This window comes from Solanum verrucosum, unplaced genomic scaffold (assembly GCF_900185275.1).
Source record: "Solanum verrucosum unplaced genomic scaffold, falcon-dt-bn FXZP01000297.1, whole genome shotgun sequence".
In the NCBI taxonomy this organism is placed as follows: Eukaryota; Viridiplantae; Streptophyta; class Magnoliopsida; order Solanales; family Solanaceae; genus Solanum; species Solanum verrucosum.
Window position 1 is genome coordinate 550,280 of NW_026020215.1, and position 20,407 is coordinate 570,686.

The 20,407-nt window shown below is 30.2% G+C and overlaps 3 protein-coding genes across 10 annotated transcripts in view; all 3 read left to right on the top strand.

Annotated features, from left to right (window-relative positions):
• LOC125830650 (40S ribosomal protein S8) overlaps positions 1 to 20,407 on the top strand; it is a 173,940-nt gene that overhangs the window by 98,222 nt on the left and 55,311 nt on the right. The gene's annotated exons all lie outside the window — the stretch shown is intronic.
• Positions 1 to 20,407, top strand: part of LOC125830655 (peptidyl-prolyl cis-trans isomerase FKBP15-1-like) — a 1,183,135-nt gene that overhangs the window by 38,191 nt on the left and 1,124,537 nt on the right. The window lies entirely within an intron of this gene.
• Positions 7,550 to 11,437, top strand: LOC125830632 (peptidyl-prolyl cis-trans isomerase FKBP62-like). Its single transcript, XM_049509806.1, has 12 exons — positions 7,550 to 7,805; positions 7,883 to 7,969; positions 9,075 to 9,335; positions 9,430 to 9,504; positions 9,584 to 9,664; positions 9,745 to 9,939; positions 10,017 to 10,115; positions 10,205 to 10,380; positions 10,462 to 10,584; positions 10,687 to 10,833; positions 10,916 to 11,043; positions 11,132 to 11,437. The coding sequence occupies exons 1-12, from the start codon at positions 7,625 to 7,627 to the stop codon at positions 11,244 to 11,246; spliced, it is 1,668 nt and encodes a 555-aa protein (XP_049365763.1). The 5' UTR covers positions 7,550 to 7,624; the 3' UTR covers positions 11,247 to 11,437.

Here is a 20,407-nt window from a genome sequence, read left to right on the forward strand (position 1 = left end):
CATGAGGTTTTCATCAGTTTCAGCCTCGAAATCGAAAGATTTCTCCGTGGAATTCGCCACTAGGTATGTGAGATTTCACTAGTGGATTCCTTTCATCCACTAGGTCCCTAGAATTCAGTCTGATTCTTGATTCCCTTCATATTATCTAGACCTAGGGTTTATAGAATTTCAGCAGAATATTATGAATTAGTTACTTTAATGTTCCTAATCAAATTATCATGATACTAGTTTTGTTTTGCATAGGTTCTTTCGTAAATTCAGAACCCTAGCTATGTAGGTCTTTTAGTTCATGAATTACACATGCTAGGTTAGTTATCTCAGCTATACATGCCTCAAATTTGAATGTTTCATTATTAGTACATTAATGTTGCATATTCAGTTAGCATGTCAATATTTTGAGCTATACAGTACAACAAAAATTCAATCATAAATTGTTAATTACATAATCAATTGGGAGTAGCTTAATACTGAGTGGACTAGGGTCAGTTATTCTCAAGTCCCAGAACTACGTGCCCCGTAGGTTGTAAGTCCCTTATGTAGGCATCAATTTAGTGATCACGCCAGTCATGCCTCTATACCTCTGGCAGGGTATATTGGGTCCTCTTGATGGGACGTATACATCGGACTCCACATTTAGCTCATGTGATTTTATGTCGGTTATTAGTAGCTCCCTTACAGTCAGACTCTGTTGCATTGACCATGTTATCAGTTACAGTCAGATTTCAGTCTCAGCATGTTATAAACTTGGTCATTGCCTTCAGTTAGTTCATGTTCAGTATTTCCAGTATAGCATCATGCTTATCTTATCTCATTGCTCAGTTACATGTTTTGTTCAGTTATGTTTATTGTTCAGATTTACTCTATCTTGCATGCTCGATACCTTTCAAGTACTGATGCGTACTCTGAGCTACATTTTCTCGTAATGTAGGTTCAGGTCCTCAGCTTTTAGATCATGCATAAATCGGTTCCCGATCTTCAGTTCAGTAGCATCAGTGTTGAGTCTTCATTTTTCGAGGACGATTGACATGATATCTTTTCTATTTTTTGTCTTTAGTTTCAGTTTTGCTAGATTTAGCTGGGGTATGTCCCAACATTTCTAGTCAGTTAGGGGCTTTATTTCAGACATAGTTAGATTCAACTTTAGCATTTGAGTTTGACCTTTTAGTTGTTGTTAAACTCTCAGCTTTTATATATATTCAGATAGTTTATGGGTATTCCCTATCATTTCAGTTTATCTTATGATTTAGCTTCCACACAGTATTTCCATACTTCAGATTATTTAGTATGTGTATGACATGCCAGCAGGGTTAGCTTGGGGTCACTCGTGATCCTAGATCCCGTGTCCGCATTCTGGGGATAGTTTCGGGGCGTGACAGAATCACTAGGAAACCAAGTTTGATTCATAAACTAAATGTTTTTTTGTTAGATGTCTTTGATCTAAGAGTGATATTGTTTACTGTTCTTGTTTTTGTCTTCTCTTTTACGTTTCCCACGTTCACCAAAGTAACTCCCACTAGGAGTCTTTTAAGGGGAGGTTGTTGTTCTCCCTTATCATTTTCAAAGGATTATCCAATTAATTAATTAATCAATTAATTAAATTGGATAGGGCAAAACAAATTGGGTCGGGTCGGTCCACATGGGCGATCCATGACCCAAAACTTACAGTTCATTCATTGTATATTAAATTAAACACAAATCACCATAGATTAGTGAAAGTTTGAAAGGTAAACATGATTTCATTTTAAGTTTAATCCCCCCTCCCCCTTTTTTTTATTCTTTGTTCATTCACTTTAAAGCTAAATATTTATGCAGTTTGATTTTAAAATTTTGGAACATTTATTTGTAAAAAAATGTAATATTAATATTATGTATTCCTCTGTCCCAATTTATGTGAGTTACTTTCCTTTTTAGTCAGTCCCGAAAAGAATGACACATTTCTATATTAAGTAACAATTTGACTATAAAATGTATATTTTACCCTTAATGAAATGATTTACAGCCACAAATTTATACCATTCATTTTGGACCACAAGTTTTAAAAGCCTTCATTTCTTTCTTAAACTCCGAGCCGAGTCAAACTACCTCACATAAAATAGAACGGAGGGAGTAGTTTAATTTTAATTTTGTCAATGCATCTATTCGTCGAAAAAAAATTACTTATGTAATACTTGGATACCCTTCATAAAATTTCTAGTTTCGCCACTGATGTGAGGCATCTGGTGGAGAGGATAGCGATAGTGTGCCTATCTAAAATGTGTAAAGGTCAACAAGGTGAAATAACATTCTTTTTGGCTTTGAGCAACAAGATGATAGAGTCAGAAGATTGAAGGTCCCGTCTTTATCAAGCCAGGCTAACACTAAGACCTTGAAGAAATAATTTCTGATGAAAAAAAATGAAGAAAAATTTCTTACACCATCACATGTTCATTCTTTTCTTTAGAGAAAAGGGAGAAGTGGAAGATGGTTTTTTTTTTGAAGGTACTCCAAAAAATATTGTCAAGTAGAAATCCACTCCTAAAAGATGGCAACAAGAAGTGATCATTGAATGCTGGATTTTGAGGACAAGAGAATGTTTTTCCATTAGACATTTACTGTGCTTCTCTCATCCAAAAATTCAAAAATTAAACTCAACGAACAATGAAATAGGCCAAGTTGAAGATATATACTATTAGAAAAACATCATCAACAAATTAAGAAATGTCAACAGATCATGTAGCTTCAAGAAATGTTTGGAGGCTCAATGCTTCCTGATGTTAGCCTGGTATCCTCCCCACTAGATGCCTCTATCCATCACTAGTCGTGAAGATGAGTCAAAAGAAAAAAAATATTTTTAGACTTTTTTTTGTCAATTTGAATTTTCAAGTCAGCAAAAAAAAATAGATTGTTTTATGTGATTTTTAAGGTGACATGGTATCTATTAGTTTTGAGGGGTAGAAGTGAGTCAATACACTAATGGTAAAGGTATTTTTAACCTCAAAATCAAACGGAGGGTATTTGTGATCCATTTCCAATAGTTCAGAGGTATGTTTGACCATTTTCCGTAAAAAATATTACATGGTATAGCTAGTTAGCTACATTTCACTTTTTCTAGCATTTCTCTTCTCTCTATTTCAATCTCACTCTTCTCTTGTCTCTTGCCTCCCTCGCTATCTACCTGACTCACTCACTCCCTTTTTATTCTTGCATTTTATTTTAGGAAAAACTACATAAATGGGTCATAAAACTCAAATAATTACATGTTTATACTCAAATCCAGAGTAATTCAAAAAATACATGTTCTCTCATAAATAAATACAGCCCATACCCGCTTCATTAAGGCTGATATTTTCGCGTAACTGATACTAAATCAGTATCATATATTGTATTGGTATCATTGAGGCTGATAATTTTACTTAACTAATACCAAATCAATATATTTATACTGTGTCGGTATCATTAAATTTTTTTGTTTAGAAATCACTCATTAGTCAGTGATACTATAAGAGTATATGTATATTGTTATGGTATCATTAAGATTTCTTGTTCAGAAATTACTCATTAGTCAATGATACTATAAGAATATATGTAGATTGTTATAGTATCATTAAGGTTTCTTATTCAAAAATTATTCATTAGTCAATAATACTATAAGTGTATATGTATATTTTTATGGTTACATTAAGATTTTTGTTCAGAAATTACTCATTAATCAATGATACTATAAGAGTATATGCAAATAGGAAACCATAGTTTTCAAGTGCTTTTACAGACATGGATTTGTCTTATTTTGGACTAATCCAAACAAGTGCTTTAACTCTATCTTAGGGCCTTTTTGGGCCTTTTTTTTTTTTTAACAGGTTTTGAGTTAAATAACGGAGGTAGAGGCCCCCCAAATTTAACCCCCCCCCCCCCCCCCCCAAAAAAGAAAAGAAAAGACTTCCACTCTTTAGTCAAGAAGATATTATGATAGACTCAGGTATGTTTTCTTGACAAGTATAATAATTTTATGTTATGTGAAAATTATGTAGTTCTACAATCCTGAATAATTGATAGGATTTATTATTAGATTATTTATGTTTTCATAATCATGTGAAATCTTTACAATAAATTCATCCAAATAGACCCTAAATAGTTAAATTTAAATTTAAAAGTTACTATCTCCATCTCATATTAATTGATCATTTTTTTACACATATATTAAGAAATCATAAATAAGAAGATAAATTTACTAATTCACCCCTGAAAAAACTTCTTGGCGGATTTTACATACAAATGTGAACACTATAAAAAAGAATTAATTGCAAGGGTAATATAGGAAAAATTAAATTAATGTTTTCTTGATTCAATAAGGGGGACAACTAATATGGAAGAACTATTTTTAGTATGATGATCAACTAATATGAAATGGAAGAACTATTTTTAGTATGATGATCAACTAATATGAAATGGAGGGAGTATAATTATTTTGCATGTAACATCCCAATTAGTATACTCTATCATGTTTGGTTCCCATTACCATTGCAATTGTCATCAAAAGAATGGAACGAGGAAAACAATGAAATTTAGTAGGCATTTGGACATGCGATTTCATATCATAATATGAAATCAGTGTTTGGACATGTGATTTTACACTAATTTCATCTTATGATTTCATATCATGAGATGAAATCTTAAATTCTCCCAAAAATTATGATGTGAGAATTTCAATTCACTATTTGAGATATTTCAATATAAAATCGACCCACAAGTTTATATTTTGTAAAAAAAAAACTCATATGTATATCTACTAGTCATTTATTTCATATGTAAATAAAATTTATAATTCATATCATTATTTTTTAAATCATTTGTATCTCATATAACGACTATTCTTACCAACATAAAATTTACTTTTACTTCAAATCACTTCTTAATTACCATTTATATTTACTAAATTCATTAATTTTTAGCAAATCTATATCTACTTCACTCAAATCAACATTTAATAAAAAAATAATTTTTCATCATATTGAGTGGACAATACCAACCACTATGACATTAATTGAAAAAGTAATTTTCTTAGCGGCTAACAACTATAACATTACAACTTATGTTCAATTTTTTTTTATTGAATTTAGTTAAGATTTAATAAATAAAATACTATATTTTTTTCAGAGTAGCTTTGTGATAGTGTAATATGCAATTTTATAATTTTTTGTTTATTTGGTAAGATTGGATAAAGAATTGGGGTAATTTTAATAGTTTTACAACTTGTGTAATTTTTATGTTTATGAGAAAACATACAATATAAAAAAGTTCAAATTGCATTTTAAACAAAACTTTAACTTCATTTCATGATTTCATATTATGATTTCAAATCATGATTTCATATCGCATGGTCAAATGGTGTCTTAGTAGGCCTTTGAACATGTGATTTCATATCATGACATGAAATCATAAGGGCCCGTTTGGCCATGCGATATGGTATCATGATATGGAATCATGAGATGAAATTGAAGGTTTGTTTGGACATGCGATATGAAATTTTTGTGTTGTATATTTTCTCATAAACATAAAAATCTCATAAATTGTAAAACTATTAAAATAGCCCCAATTGTTTATTCAATCTTATCAAATAAACAAAAATTATAAAATCGCATAATAAATTATTACAAAGTTATTTGTTCTTCAGTTAAATAATTGTTTCATCTAACTTTAATTTAATTTAAAAAATTGAACATAAATTGTACTTGATATGCTCATATCTCTCAACTACTCTTACAAATAACTTATAAAGTAGAAAAAAAAAAACATACATTAGTGAGTAAATATTAACTTAGAAGTTAAATGCACTAAGATAAAAATTAACAAACATCACTAACTTCTAACTATGTACAAGAAAAATCAATAGTTAAATATTATTGAATAACGAAATTTTAAAAAGTTACCACAAGTTTGAGTAAAAAACACTTCTAATAAAATTTAATCAAAAAAATTATAACTAGTCCACTTGACTAAATATTAATAACTAATTGATCAAGTTTTCCCAAGTCCTCAATCAATTGGACTTGATATCATTTAGTCATGTGAACGAACATTTTGCAAATACTAAAATTAAGAAAGTGCGGCACCGCCAATGGAAATTGTCTTTTATCAATATTATGTTTAGTCATAAGATTAAGACGTTTTTTTTATTATGAAAAATCAAAAAAGTATTACTCCCTTTGTTCTCATTTATATTCACCAAATGAATTTCTACTTTATCATTTATATTCACCAAATTTAAAGTGCTAATAAATTTTATATTGGTGAGAATAATAAATTTTAAAAAGTAATGATGTGATTATAAATTTTATTTACATATGAAACAAATGGTTAGTAGATATAAATGTGGGGTTGTTTTAACAAAATATAAACTCATGGATCAATTATTGTATTAAAATATCTCAAACCATGATATGGAATCACCAAATCATGATATGGAATCACATGGTGATTCCATATCATGGTTTTTGGAGAATATGGTATCACCTCTCATGATATGGAATCATGAGATGGAATCAGCGTAAAATCGCATGTCCAAACGCTGATTCCATCTCACGACACCATATCGTGATATGGTATCGCATGGCCAAACGCCTACTAAGATGAAATCAATATTTGGACATGCAATTTCACGTTGATTTCATCTCGTTGAAATTCCAAATTCTCTAAAAATTGACCCACAATTTATATTTTGTAAAAAAAAAAACTCACATTTAATTTATATATATCTACTAGCCTTTTGCTTCATATGTATATTTATAATTCATATCATAACCTTTTAAATTGTTTATATCTTATATAACGATTATTTTTGCTAATATAAATTTATTTTTACTTCAAATAAATTCTTAATTTACTATTTATATTCACCAAATTCATTATTTTAGATCAAATTTATAACAACTTCATTAAAATCAATTAATTAAAAAAATTCCATGATTTTATCGAGTGGGACAAGACTAACGACTATGACACTAATTAAAAAAATAATTTTCTTAGCTACTAACAACTTGAACACACAACTTATGTTCAATTTTTTCGTTTTTTATTGAATCAAGATTTGACAATAAATATTGAATGTATATCATGTGATTTTATAATGTTTGCTTATTTGGTAAAATTGCTTCAACTTGCATTTCCTATTTTATGGTAATTAATTCTCATTTCCCCTTTGTAACTTGAAAATGCCATTTTTTTTTAGTTTTCATCCGATGTTCGGAGCCCGTCATATTAGAGTCTCGATTAATTTTTTTTTCTCATCCAGTGTCTTGAGCTGCCACATAGGAGCCTTAACTAAATTCGGATCACGCACTACTGGGTCCATTCAGGTGTGGTGCTTTCAACTTATTTTTTTTCATATCCAAAACTCGAACTTAAAATCTCTTGTTAAGCATGAAATAATTACACTGCACCACGTTGGTCAAATCAATCGACCCTACTAATTATCGAATTTGAAAGGACTGCCGTTTGATTAAGATCAATGGCAGAAACACTAGGTACAAGTGTTTCGTCATAATTCGAGAATCCTCAAAATTCACTCTAAAACCTCATTGGAACTCTCTTTACCCATTCTCTCACGCCACATCACTGCTTTGTTCGAGTGCAGCATTTTACTACTCCAATGGATGATGATTTTGATATTCCGGGGGCAGAAGGAATGGATGATGACATAGATCTGCCGGACGAAAGTCCGATCATGAAAGTCGGCGAAGAGAAGGAGATCGGAAAAGAAGGTTTGAAGAAGAAGCTTGTTAAAGAAGGCGAAGGATGGGACACTCCTGAAGCTGGAGATGAAGTAGAAGGTAAAATTACTCTCTATCCATTGCTGTTTCTCTTGCTAAAATCATTTCATTTTGTGATGATTTCATTTAATCCTTAGTTCATTATACTGGCACTCTGCTTGATGGGACCAAGTTCGATTCCAGTCGCGATAGGGGCACTCCTTTCAAGTTCACTCTCGGTCAAGGTTAGAAAACGTAACTCTACTTTTTAACATTCACTGCTTTCTCTCTCGTAGAGTTTTGTATAGTGTGTTAATAGTTTTAGTATATCAACAATAGTTAACTTGCCAGTTTAATATGTTTGCTATTGCTTGAATGGCTCTCTGAAAATCAATCTTTTGATTTAAGGAATATGAATCTGAAGGCTTCCCGTATTAAGAAATCTGGCGTCATGTTAGTGCTGGTCACATTTATGAGATGTAATGTATCAAGGTAGCCTGATTTGTCTGTTCTGAGTAATGAGAACTGCTTGTTTCTTTGAATCTCAACGTTGAGAATTTGGTCTAATATCAGTTTTTATTGTATAATTGAATATTGAAATTAGTTTTTCTAATGGCAACTGGATTATTATAGTACTAAATTCATATATATTGAAGTGTACATTTTAGTATCATGATTGTGCTGGCTCTTAAAATACTGATCCGTCAATTTGTTTATTTTCTCATTCTTCTCTGGGGTGGAAGTAGCTTGCACTAAGGAAGTGTATAATTAGGCAGCCTTATACCAAGGTTTGAACTGTATGATTGCAAAGCTGATCATGAGAATCTGAAATAGTTTTGCTCCCAAGGCTTTGGTCTAGTGTTAAGACTGCAACACTTGATGTGTGGCTTAGGAACACACCAGGGGTTTACACTTCCGTAGTAAAAAGTTAGGTGTTTTGACTGAGCTTCACATTCTGCACTATGATCCTAGGGGATTTATCGGTTATAGAAAAACTGAAATAGGTTTACGGCATGTATGTTGATGTTTACCATGTGTATTCAATATTATATGTGAGTGATTGATAGTTGATATTCACACACATATATATGTGTTTCTGTGCATGTGTGTATCTGGAAGAGGGTATTAACAGTTTGATTTATAAGCAGTTTATTCAGTGATTCTAGATTTGAGTTCGTTTTTACTAGTTACAGGAGATTATTGATTAATATAAGCTCTATCAAAACCAAGAACTGAAGTTTCTTCATTATTAGGAACTGACATGTTCCATATATCTTTGTTTTGTATTAAATCTTGGATGAATGATATCTCGGTATGTGCTTTGCTGATGCTTCTGTTCTTTTCTAATAGGACAAGTAATTAAGGGATGGGATCAAGGTATTAAGACAATGAAAAAGGCTGAAAATGCCATTTTCACCATTCCTCCAGAGCTGGCTTATGGAGAGTCTGGTTCTCCTCCAACTATCCCTCCAAATTCCACTCTCCAGTTTGACGTTGAATTGCTATCATGGGTGAGTGTAAAGGACATCTGCAAGGATGGTGGTATCTTCAAGAAGATCCTCACCAAGGGAGAGAAATGGGAAAATCCCATGGATCTTGACGAAGTTCTAGGTAGTCTTCTGTCTTCCTTTTAATTTCATCAGAGGTTTGTGTGTATTTATTTGGCCGAACAGTAATAAGCATTTGGTTTGATCTTATTGTTCAGTCAAGTATGAAGCTCAGCTTGAAGATGGATCATTGGTTGGAAAATCAGATGGAGTGGAGTTCACTGTTCAGGAAGGTATCCATGAGTCATTGCAGTATCTCGTTCACAAGGTTTATAGATTCACTATCATGCACTAACATTATTATTGCGACAGGACACTTCTGCCCTGCTATTGCGAAAGCTGTGAAAACTATGAAGAAAGGTGAAAAAGTCCAGTTGACGGTCAAGCCACAGTGTAGGTGGTCCTTCCAAGAAAGGGTTCTTGTATCTTCCTGTAAAGTGCTTTCACTAACATGTCTAATTTGTTTGCTGCAGATGGCTTTGGGGAGAAAGGAAAACCAGCCTCAGGTGATGGAGGAGCGGTCCCACCTAATGCTACACTGCAAATTAGCTTGGAGTTGGTAACATGGAAGACTGTCTCAAGTGTAACTGACGATAAGAAAGTAATAAAGAAGATCTTAAAAGAAGGGGAAGGATTCGAGAAACCGAATGCAGGGGCTGTGGTTAAAAGTTAGTTACTCAGGATGTTGTAGATTTATGAATTAAAAGCATGATATCTGACAAATGTTTGAATCGACATCTTGTAGTGAAATTGATCGGCAAGCTACAAGATGGCAGAGTCTTCATAAAGAAGGGCCACAATGGAGAAAATGAAGACGAGCTTTTCGAGTTTAAGACAGATGAGGGTATGGTTTCTGAATTACATCATAGTCGTTACAGCTAAGACATGATTTTCTGACTTTCTGGTTGTTCACTGTTGATCTTCCTTGAACAGAGCAAGTTATAGATGGGTTGGATAGAGCTGTCATGTCAATGAAGAAGGGTGAAGTGGCACTGCTAATAATTGCACCTGATTATGCCTTTGGTCCATCTGAATCAAAGCAAGACTTAGGCGTTGTTCCTCCCAACTCAACTGTATATTATGAGGTTGAGCTGGTTTCCTTTGTCAAGGTATGTGATGTAGTTTTTCCTTATACTTCGAACTCTTCCCTGTGCCAAAGTGTAGTCTCATGTCTTTAATTTGGCCTGCAGGAAAAGGAATCATGGGATATGAATACCCAGGAGAAAATTGAGGCTGCTGGCAAAAAGAAAGAGGAAGGAAATGCTCTCTTCAAGGCTGGTAAATATGCAAGAGCATCAACTAGATATGAGAAGGTGTGTAGTCTCCAAGATATGGTGCTCCTGTGTTAGTGAGTAATTAATTGCTGTGGTCTTTGATCCAGTTTTTCCTGACAGCAGGAATTGAAATAAATGCAGGCTGCTAAATTTATTGAAGGTGATACTGACTTTAGTGAAGAGGAAAAGAAACAAGCTAAAGCTTTGAAGATCAGCTGCAACTTAAATAATGCAGCTTGCAAGTTGAAACTGAAAGATTACAAGCAGGCGGAGAAGCTGTGTACCAAGGTTCCACTAGATCAGAACACACCTTCTGGCCTTCTTATTTTCATTGATCTATTTATATCTTTACTGATTCTGTGCACTTTAGGTGTTGGAAACTGAGAGTACTAATGTTAAAGCTCTTTACCGGAGAGCTCAAGCATATATGAACATGGCAGATCTTGATCTAGCTGAATTTGACATTAAGAAAGCCCTTGAGATTGATCCTAACAACAGGTATTGTGTTATTTCTTCTATACTGGCTGTCCAAATTTACTGCATCTCTTTTGTGTTATTATAAGTTGTATTTTTTTATGAAATGAAGGGATGTGAAGCTTGAATACAAAGCTCTGAAGGAGAAAGTTAAGGAATTCAATAAGAAGGATGCAAAATTCTATGGGAACATGTTTGCTAAGTTAAATAAGTTGGATGCCAACTAGATGTAAGTTTCAGACACATGATTTCTAGAGTCTATGTAGCTCCATGTTGTTTGATGACCAGTTCATGACACACTTTATCTTTGTGCAGAACTCCGCTTCCAAGAACCACAACCAATGAGCTTTAGACAGTAAAGGCATAGTTGTCTTAAGCAGACAAGTCTTACTTTCATGGCGCGTTGTTAGTTGTCTGTGCTGGATCTCTGATGCGGGAAAACTACACTGGATTTGTGGAATCAGTCTTAGCTTTTAGAAAAACTTACTCAATGTTTACACTGGATTTGTAGCTTACAAAAAAACTTTATCTCAGTTATTTGATCTTATTTGCATGAGGTCAACTTTGATGCCAAAATAAGGTTCTTGCAGCTGAATTATTGAAGCTCTTCTACATGTTTAGGCTTAATGTTAGGGATGGCAATGGGGCGGTGCAGGGGTGGGGTGGGTTGAATTTAACCTGCAAAAAGTTTAATCCTCCTCGCCTTGCCCTGCATAACATTTTTTTTCATTCCCAACCTGCCCCACCTCGCCCCGTATAAACCCGCTCTGCATGAACACGTTCTGCATAAAAAAATTTAATATCTTCTTTTTCTAAGTTTGATTCATAAAAATAAATTCATTTTTTCATTAAGTTGAATTAATTTAATATGATAGTGACTTAAAATTTTATTTTTAGACGTCTATTGGGAAACATGTAAGAAATTGAATTATTTTTTATTGACTCATTTTCATTTACTATCTTGAATATTTTAGTAGCTCTAAAGAAATTATCTTAATAAATAATGCTCTATCACTCTTATAATATGCAAAAAATTAAAAATAAATTTAAACCCACAATCTGCCTCACAAGCATTAATTTAAAAAAAACTCACTTCAACCCGCTCCACACAATCTTAAACCCGCCTCACCCTGCATCTGCCCGCCCCATTGCCATCCCTACTTAATGTTGGTTGCTATGTTAATGGACCTTATGAAATTGTGGTGTGCTAGGCTGTGGATGAAGCAGCAGGTGAAAATGTTTTTCTGTTTTCTCGTGGTATCAAATTTGTGGGTCCAAAGAAAAAATAATAATGTGATATTCTGCATTCAATTCTTTCTCTATTTTAAGAGCAAAGCAAATGTATGAAAGAGAAAAAAGAGAAACAAATTGGAATGTGTTACAAAATAAAGAAAGAATATTTAAATCATATGAAGAGAACAAAGGAAATTAGAAAGTAGAAATAAGAGAAATAACTATTTTTGGGTGGATCTTTTCATTAACATTTCAATGTCCTTTTATAGGCAATATGACTACTAGCAAAGTGATGTTATCACATAACATTCACAAATACATATTGCTATAGTAGCAAGGTGATGTTATCACTTGACATTCACAAATAAATTATTTATAACACTTCCCTTTGAATGTCCATGTAAGCGCACAAATTTAGTAAAAGTTCAAGTATACATAATTATTCGTAATTTTTTCTTTGGATGTTCATGTCTTGATCTATAATATGCCTCGTTAAAACCTTATTAGAAAAAATCAATGGAAAAAATCCTAGTGAAGGAAAAAGAGTACACACATCTTGTAAGTTGTAATACGCATTGGTAATTGCCTCATTAAAAACCTTACCAGAAAAATTCAATGGGAAAAAACCTCGGCTAGGGAAAAAGTGCAGCGCGTATTATACCCCCCTGATTAAAACATCACTTAACAACTTGAGGATGACGCATTCCAATCTTATATCTCGGCTTCTCAAATGTTGAAGTTGATAATGCCTTGGTGAATACAAAGTGTTAAACATAGCTATATCCTTCTTTTGAAGATCATGAATAAGAAGAAGAACTTTGATAAAATATATTTTGTTCAATCTTCTTTGATGTGTCCTCTTTGTTGAGTTATACATGCATCAATGCCTTCATATAATGTTGTTGGAATATCTCTTTTCAAAGAAAGGTCACATAATGTGTTGAGTTATTGATCTTGATCAAATACATTCTTGACAATCACTCGGTTCGTGATCTTGTCGCCGTAGACAAATTGCTCGTTTGACTTGTTAGTAGCAACAACCAAGTATTGACGGACACTTTCAATAAAGTTGACTGTCTTGTGAAATGATTTGATATGACAGTATTTCCACATGAAAACAAATAACTTTCTTGAGATCAAACTTCATATAAATCAAATAATTTCCTTCAATTTCATAATCAATAAACCTTGACACGATTTATAAGAATAAATAATTGTGTCAATATTTGATTCACTCTAATATCTCTACTTAATAAGAATGATGTTATATTTTGCATGCACATTGACAAAATTATTATACCATGAATAATAATAATAGCATGACACATAAGTGCACCAACAACACTATAACATGATATTTTCTAGATATTTTATTGAGATCAAAATTGTTCTTTATGTTAAGCAATTTCACAACCATTGGGGTACTATTCAATGGAATAGATTTAAAACCTTTTAAATTTTTCCGAAATTTTTATGTATTATTTACCGCTTAGCTAGGCATAAGAATTGTTCAAGTTTTTCATATATTGTCAGATTGATAGAAAGTTCATTGCATCCACCCTAGGAGAATACATCTACATACAATAATGTCAGGACTTTTGCGAAAAATATTTATTTTTCTAATGCACAACTCGTACTTTATATTTTACAGTTTTACTTATCGCACAATAATTCATTTGTACCCCACTGACATTATATCTTGGTATATGGACAAAATAAGTCCAGAACATCACTTTTCAAGTGAAATAAAATATACTTGAATTGTATTTTCTTTGGCCAATCATTTATCTATCAACTTTCGACAGATGTAATATCAAGATCCTTATCACCATTTATAATTGTGAGCGTTAAATTATATTAAATATATCGTTGACAATTTATTTGATATTGATTCTAATATGACAAAACTTGTCGAGCTCTCTTTATTTTTCATCATTTTCAGGTACCTAAACCTTTGCCAAGATTTTTATGAAGTGTTATGTCATGGTGCTCTTTCTAAAGCACTTGCCTCATTAGTATGACCATCTTGATCATTTGCTCCTTTTCTTTTTCAAGAAATTTTATCTTTCGAATTTATTAATCTATCACGCTTCAGGCGTGCCATAAATTACGCCCTTCAAGGACTTTTCATTGGAGCATTTATAACTGGATTATAACATAGGGTCAGCGAGTGCGTCTGGCAATTGACTTAAATTATTTTTTCAATGAGGATCATACCAAGATAATTCATTATGTATAACTTATTTTCCAGTTGCTTATCTCCTCCTAATGTTAGAGAATTACCCAACCTTATTTGGAGACTCATCTTTGTGTATTGTGTAATGGTGAAGCAATGAAATAACATACCACACATTTAAATTTCTAGATGAGAATTATTTGGTTCCTGGCCCTGAATCAATTGTGATAGGGGAACTTTGTTGGCTTGATACGTATAAGTATTGCTACACTTTAAATAACACATCTCATACCAAATTTTTTTTGAAAATTTTGTTCTCATAACCAATGATTTAGCTATAATTGGAAGCATATACTTTCTGCTTAAACCACTTGTATATAAACCAACATCATCACTATAATTTTATAATTAGAAATGTGCTCTTGATTTAACAATTCGAGCAAATAACCTTTGCAAAAATCAAATTGCAAGTTGATAATAAAGCACATGTGACCATAACATAGATGTATCTATTAAAATTATTTAATAATAAATGGTCCACGTGACGGGTGAACGGGCCCATATTTACCTTTTTATATATTTTAAAATTTCAAGAGATACAATCTCAACCTTACCTGGCACAATGATAATTTTATCATGAGAACAAACAACACAAGAGAATTCTTGAAGAATTTATTATTTCTTCAATATATGACCACATGAATTCTCATTTATTTTCGTATTATATATGAATTGGGATGGTCGTCAACCGGGCATACCAACTAATATTTATTTCAATGAACTTTTAGTTTATTTTGCATGTGATTCCTTTGTCATGCCCATATTTCGTTACCACAAACAACATGAAAACATGAGTAATCTTTCACATAAATATTTATAACCCACTTTGATTATATGATCTTAAATCTTTCCATATTTTATAGTTTCAATATAATTTTTTTTTTGACTATTTCTTTGAAACATAAAAAGTTTCTTTCGAGACTTACTACAATTTCAATATCATGAACAATTTTATTTCTTTAGGTAGTAGCATAGTAGCTCACCAAAGCTCACCATTAATATTAGATACTATCACATATTTCATAACATTGTTTGTGTGGTAAACATATCTTTCAAGGATAAATTTATATCATTATTGTCATGGTCAAAATCATTACAAGCAAAACTTGTTTCTTGATTTACTTTTGTCATTAGTATCTCTTTTTTATTTATTTAATATCTGACAAAATATTTTTGACGTACAGAGATACATAACCAATGACAAATTTTTGTGACAAAAAATTATTTCATTCTTTTGCCCTTTCGGTAGTTTATAATAAAATATACTATAATATTTGTGATGTACTAAAAGTACTTGACCAATGATCTTTTACACCAAAATAAATTTTCTTTATTTCTCTCTAACCTCCCATAGGGGTGAGTTGTGGTATTTTTTAAATCATACATTAGTATGTCCTTATTTATAATTTTCATCATCTCTTGACATATTCATTTTCAAGAATTGTCCACTTTTCATGATACTTATCACAAGTCACATTCTCTTCCAGAAATTGACTATAATCATATATACATGCTTCATAATTATTCTTTTCATTAGAAGTTCATTGTCATGCTTTGAAATTTATCATATTCATATGACATACCTCGACATCACCTTTGAAAGGTCAAGTGCACCTTCACTTTATGTTCCTTTATTTTGATGGAGGATTTATTAAATTAAATTAGTTTGCACGTATAGTAATCGCGTGCCCAATATACCTTTCATACCAACTTTGATGATAAAAATTACCTTCACTCTTTAAAAGGTCATTTTGAGAACTCATAATATTCTTTCTTTTATAATTATCACAATGATGATTATTATAATTTTTTCCCTTCATGTTCACATTCATATGTTTAATCGTAAAATTTTCTTGTCATCTTTTAGACTTTTAATGTATCGCTATCACATCCACTTCAAAGAATCGGACATATTCAATGGGATGAGCTTTACAATTTTTATCAAGAACATATCGATTTGCTTAGTCATCATTAGATCATCATGAATACATAGCATTGGGAATTTAACCCAATATATTATCTATATAAAGGCATGTTAGGCCAAAATATGATGGGACTTGAACTCAAAATCTTATCATCATGGTGCATTCGGATTTTAATCGATGTTTTACCCTTTTGGTGCAATGAAATTTGAATACACCGTCTTACCTCAATCAATGAAATTATATAGTCCAAATAAAACTCATCCTTGAGCCTTAAAAATATTGTCACTTTGTTATTAATAGCACAAAAAAATTTAGTCATAATAACACTTCAAAAAATCATATTCAGATTATTACCTTTGCTAAACGAAGCAAAGTTGGTCTTCATAGGTGGCTCTAAATACTATTTTCAACTTAAATTTTTTTATAATTAATTCACTTATTGAAATACCAACAAATTAATTTTCAACATTAACTTAATTTATTGCTAGTTAAGAAAATTTCCTTCTTCAATTGTAATTCGAAGATGAAGCAACTAGAGGAAACACTAATCATCACAATAAATAAATAAATAAATGATAGTCAAGAAATCTACAAAAAAGAAAATTGAATCTAATTAGGCTAATTTAGGGGTAGAGAATATGAGATAGGGAAAATGGATTCTTTCGTATCTCGATTCAGTTTTTGAAAAAAAAAAAACGATTCATCGAAGCAAAAAATCATAAACAACAATCACATTCCAGCTAACATTTCGATTTTAAACAGAACATTGTTAAAAATGCTCAAAATTCAAAAATTAAATAAAAACTTGATAGATGGACATAATAAAATCTATATGACAATTGTCTCAAATGACATGTAGTTTCTATATTAGCATAAATTTTATGGATTTCAGCTATTAGCATACTCTGTTTGTAGATATATACAAATCAGAATTAATGTAATTAGTGATAGAGTTTAAGTTTCATTTGCTTCTATCTCTCACCTTTTACATAGCTGATAGCACAACACTTTTCTACCCATTTTCAAACTCCTACATCCTCGCAACATGCATCATGTCACGAATTTCTGCCTTAAATTGTGGGTCATTTTTCGATTAGGTAAAGATTTTGTATAATTATATGTTGGTAAGTGTATTTCATAATTTACTATTACTTCATTCGTTCACTTTTATTCGTCATTTTTTTCTAAAATAATTTTTCATTTTTACTTGTCACTTTTAACATATCAAGAAAAGACAATAATATTTTTTCATGTTTACCCTCAACATTAAATACTCTTTCTTCAAATCATTTTTCAAGACTTAATACTAAACATCATTTAATAGGGATAGTTCAATAAAATACCTATATCAGAGGGAGTATTATTTTTCAGTTTGAAGCGACAACTTTTCTAAGATTTCTGAACTAGTTTTGGTTTTGTTACTTTGTGCATCAATGAGTAATTCTAGCATTCCTAAGACAATTACTATGTTGAAGTTTTTTTCTTATTTTAATTAGAAATATATATTTTTATCTAAATTTTATTTTTTTAATTAAAAGTAGCTAAATCTATCTATCTATCTATATATATATATATCTAAATATAGACAATCTGATGTGACACCTCTCTATGACCTCCATTTCTATATTTTTTTTTCCTCCTTTTTTTGATATTTTATCTTTGATTTCTATTATTTATTTGTATTCTTAAAAAGTAAAAACTAAAAACATTTAAATACACTACCCAATTAATCATGTTTCTTTAAAATTTTCCTCACACTAATACACATTTAAGTAAATGGAAGATGAAAAAACTAAAATTTGGAAGATGAAAAGACTAAAAATTTTCATTTTTAGTAACAGTTTATATTTACTTAGCCTGTAAAATAAAAATATTAAAATATTTGTACCCAACAACAATGGATTCCTTTAATTTATCTCTTCTTATGATGATGATAATGAATATATGAGTATCAAATTCCTTTACTGAGATGTCCAACGAATTCATGATTCTTTAGAAAATATTGATGTAAGGAGAAAGGTCATGTAACAAAAGTTTTTCTTCAAAATAAAAGACTTTTTGAAAGAATGTTGATTAATTATGCCGCTGAGATGACCAACTAATTTCTAGCCTTGTGATTGTTTTACGAAAAGAGAAAGGAGGAGTATCTTGTGATCCTTTGGAAGATATAAGTGTAAGGAGAAATTTCACTTAATAAAAAGTTTCTCTTCAAAGTAAAAGACTTTTTGGAAGAATGTTTATTCCTCCTATAGGAGATGACTATTGAGAAAAAAAAATCACTTTGGTTAAGAAATTTGTAGGAAGAGTGATTAGTGTTTCAAAGGGTAAGAAGAATTATTTGGAGAAAAAGTCAATCTATTTATGGAATTCGTATCAAATTTAGAGAAGAATAAGTATAATACTAATTTCTTTCTTTTTTTATTTTGTCTTAATTTTTTTATGTGTCTTTACTTAAAGTTTATATTTTTATTTATCTTTACTTAATTAAAATTTATTGCTGACATTATTTCTTTCTACTTCTTTATTTTACTAATTTCTTTCTTCTTTTATTTTGTCTTCTTTTTGTGTCTTTAATTAAAGTTTATTTTATTTTATATTTATTTTTAATAAAATTTTATCAACATTTTCGACATTTTCACTTATATTTTTATTAAAATAATTTCTCAGAAATAAAGTTATTCTTTCAAAAGAAATTATGTTTCACACTTTTATTTTATTTGTTGGAGTTTTTTATTAAAAATTTTCAAAAGACTAATTTTTTTTTAAAAATTAAGAAAAAATATCAAAGATGACATTATTTAATTCCTATCATCATCAATGTTGTTAATTTAATTTACTTCCATCCCTTAATCTCATCAATATTAGTTTTATTTATATTGTTTCCTTAAATCACCTTTTTTTCTTTATAATTTCTATTAATTTTATATTTTTTAATTAAATTTTATCAATCTTTACGAAATTTTCCCTTAAATAAAATTATTCTTCCAAACTAAAATATGCCTCAAATTTTTATTTTATTTTATGGAGTTCTTTTTTAATTTCTAAAGACTGGTTTTTTTTTGAAAAAGTAAAAACATATATCAAGAATGACCATATTTAATTCCTATTATCATCAATGCTATTGATTTCTTTTACTTATTTCTTTAATCTCATCATTAATGTTATTTATATTATTTCCTTAAATCACTTTTTTTTTCTTTCTTTTTTTGGTTATTATTATAACTTCATAAAAATTGCAAAAATAATTTACAGAATTTTGTTTGCCTTTTTGAATTTTTAGATCATTTTTTTTGCTAAAAGATCTTTATCTCTCTTTATATATATATATATATATATATATATATATATATGAAATTTATATCAAATTAGGAGAAATAAGTATTCTACAAGTTTCTTTCTTTTTTAATTTTATCTTATTTTTTTTATGTTTCTTTACTTAAAGTTTATTTTATTTTCTTATCTTCAATTAATTAAAGTTTATTGCTGACATTATTTCTTTCAACTTATTTATTCTACTAATTTCTTTCTTCTTTTCACTTATATTTTTATTAAAATAATTTCTCAGAAATAAAATTATTCTTTCAAAAGAAATTATGCCTCACATTTTTATTTTATTTTTTGGAGTTTTTTATTAAAATTTTCAAAAGACTGATTTTTTTTATAAAAAAAATAAGAAAAAATATCAAAGATGACAATATTTAATTTCTATCATCATCAATGCTATTAATTTATTTTACTTTCTTCCCTTAATCTCATCAATATTGATTTTATTTATATTGTTTCCTTAAATCACTTTTTTTCTTTATATTTTCTATTAAAGTTTTTATATTTTTTTAATTAAATTTTATCAGCATTTACGGAATTTTCCCTTAAATAAAATTGTTCTTCCAAAATAAAATATGCCTCAAATTTTATTTTATTTTTTGCAGTTCTTTTTTTAATAAAGACTGAATTTTTAAGAAAATGTAAGAAAATATATCAAGAATGACCATAT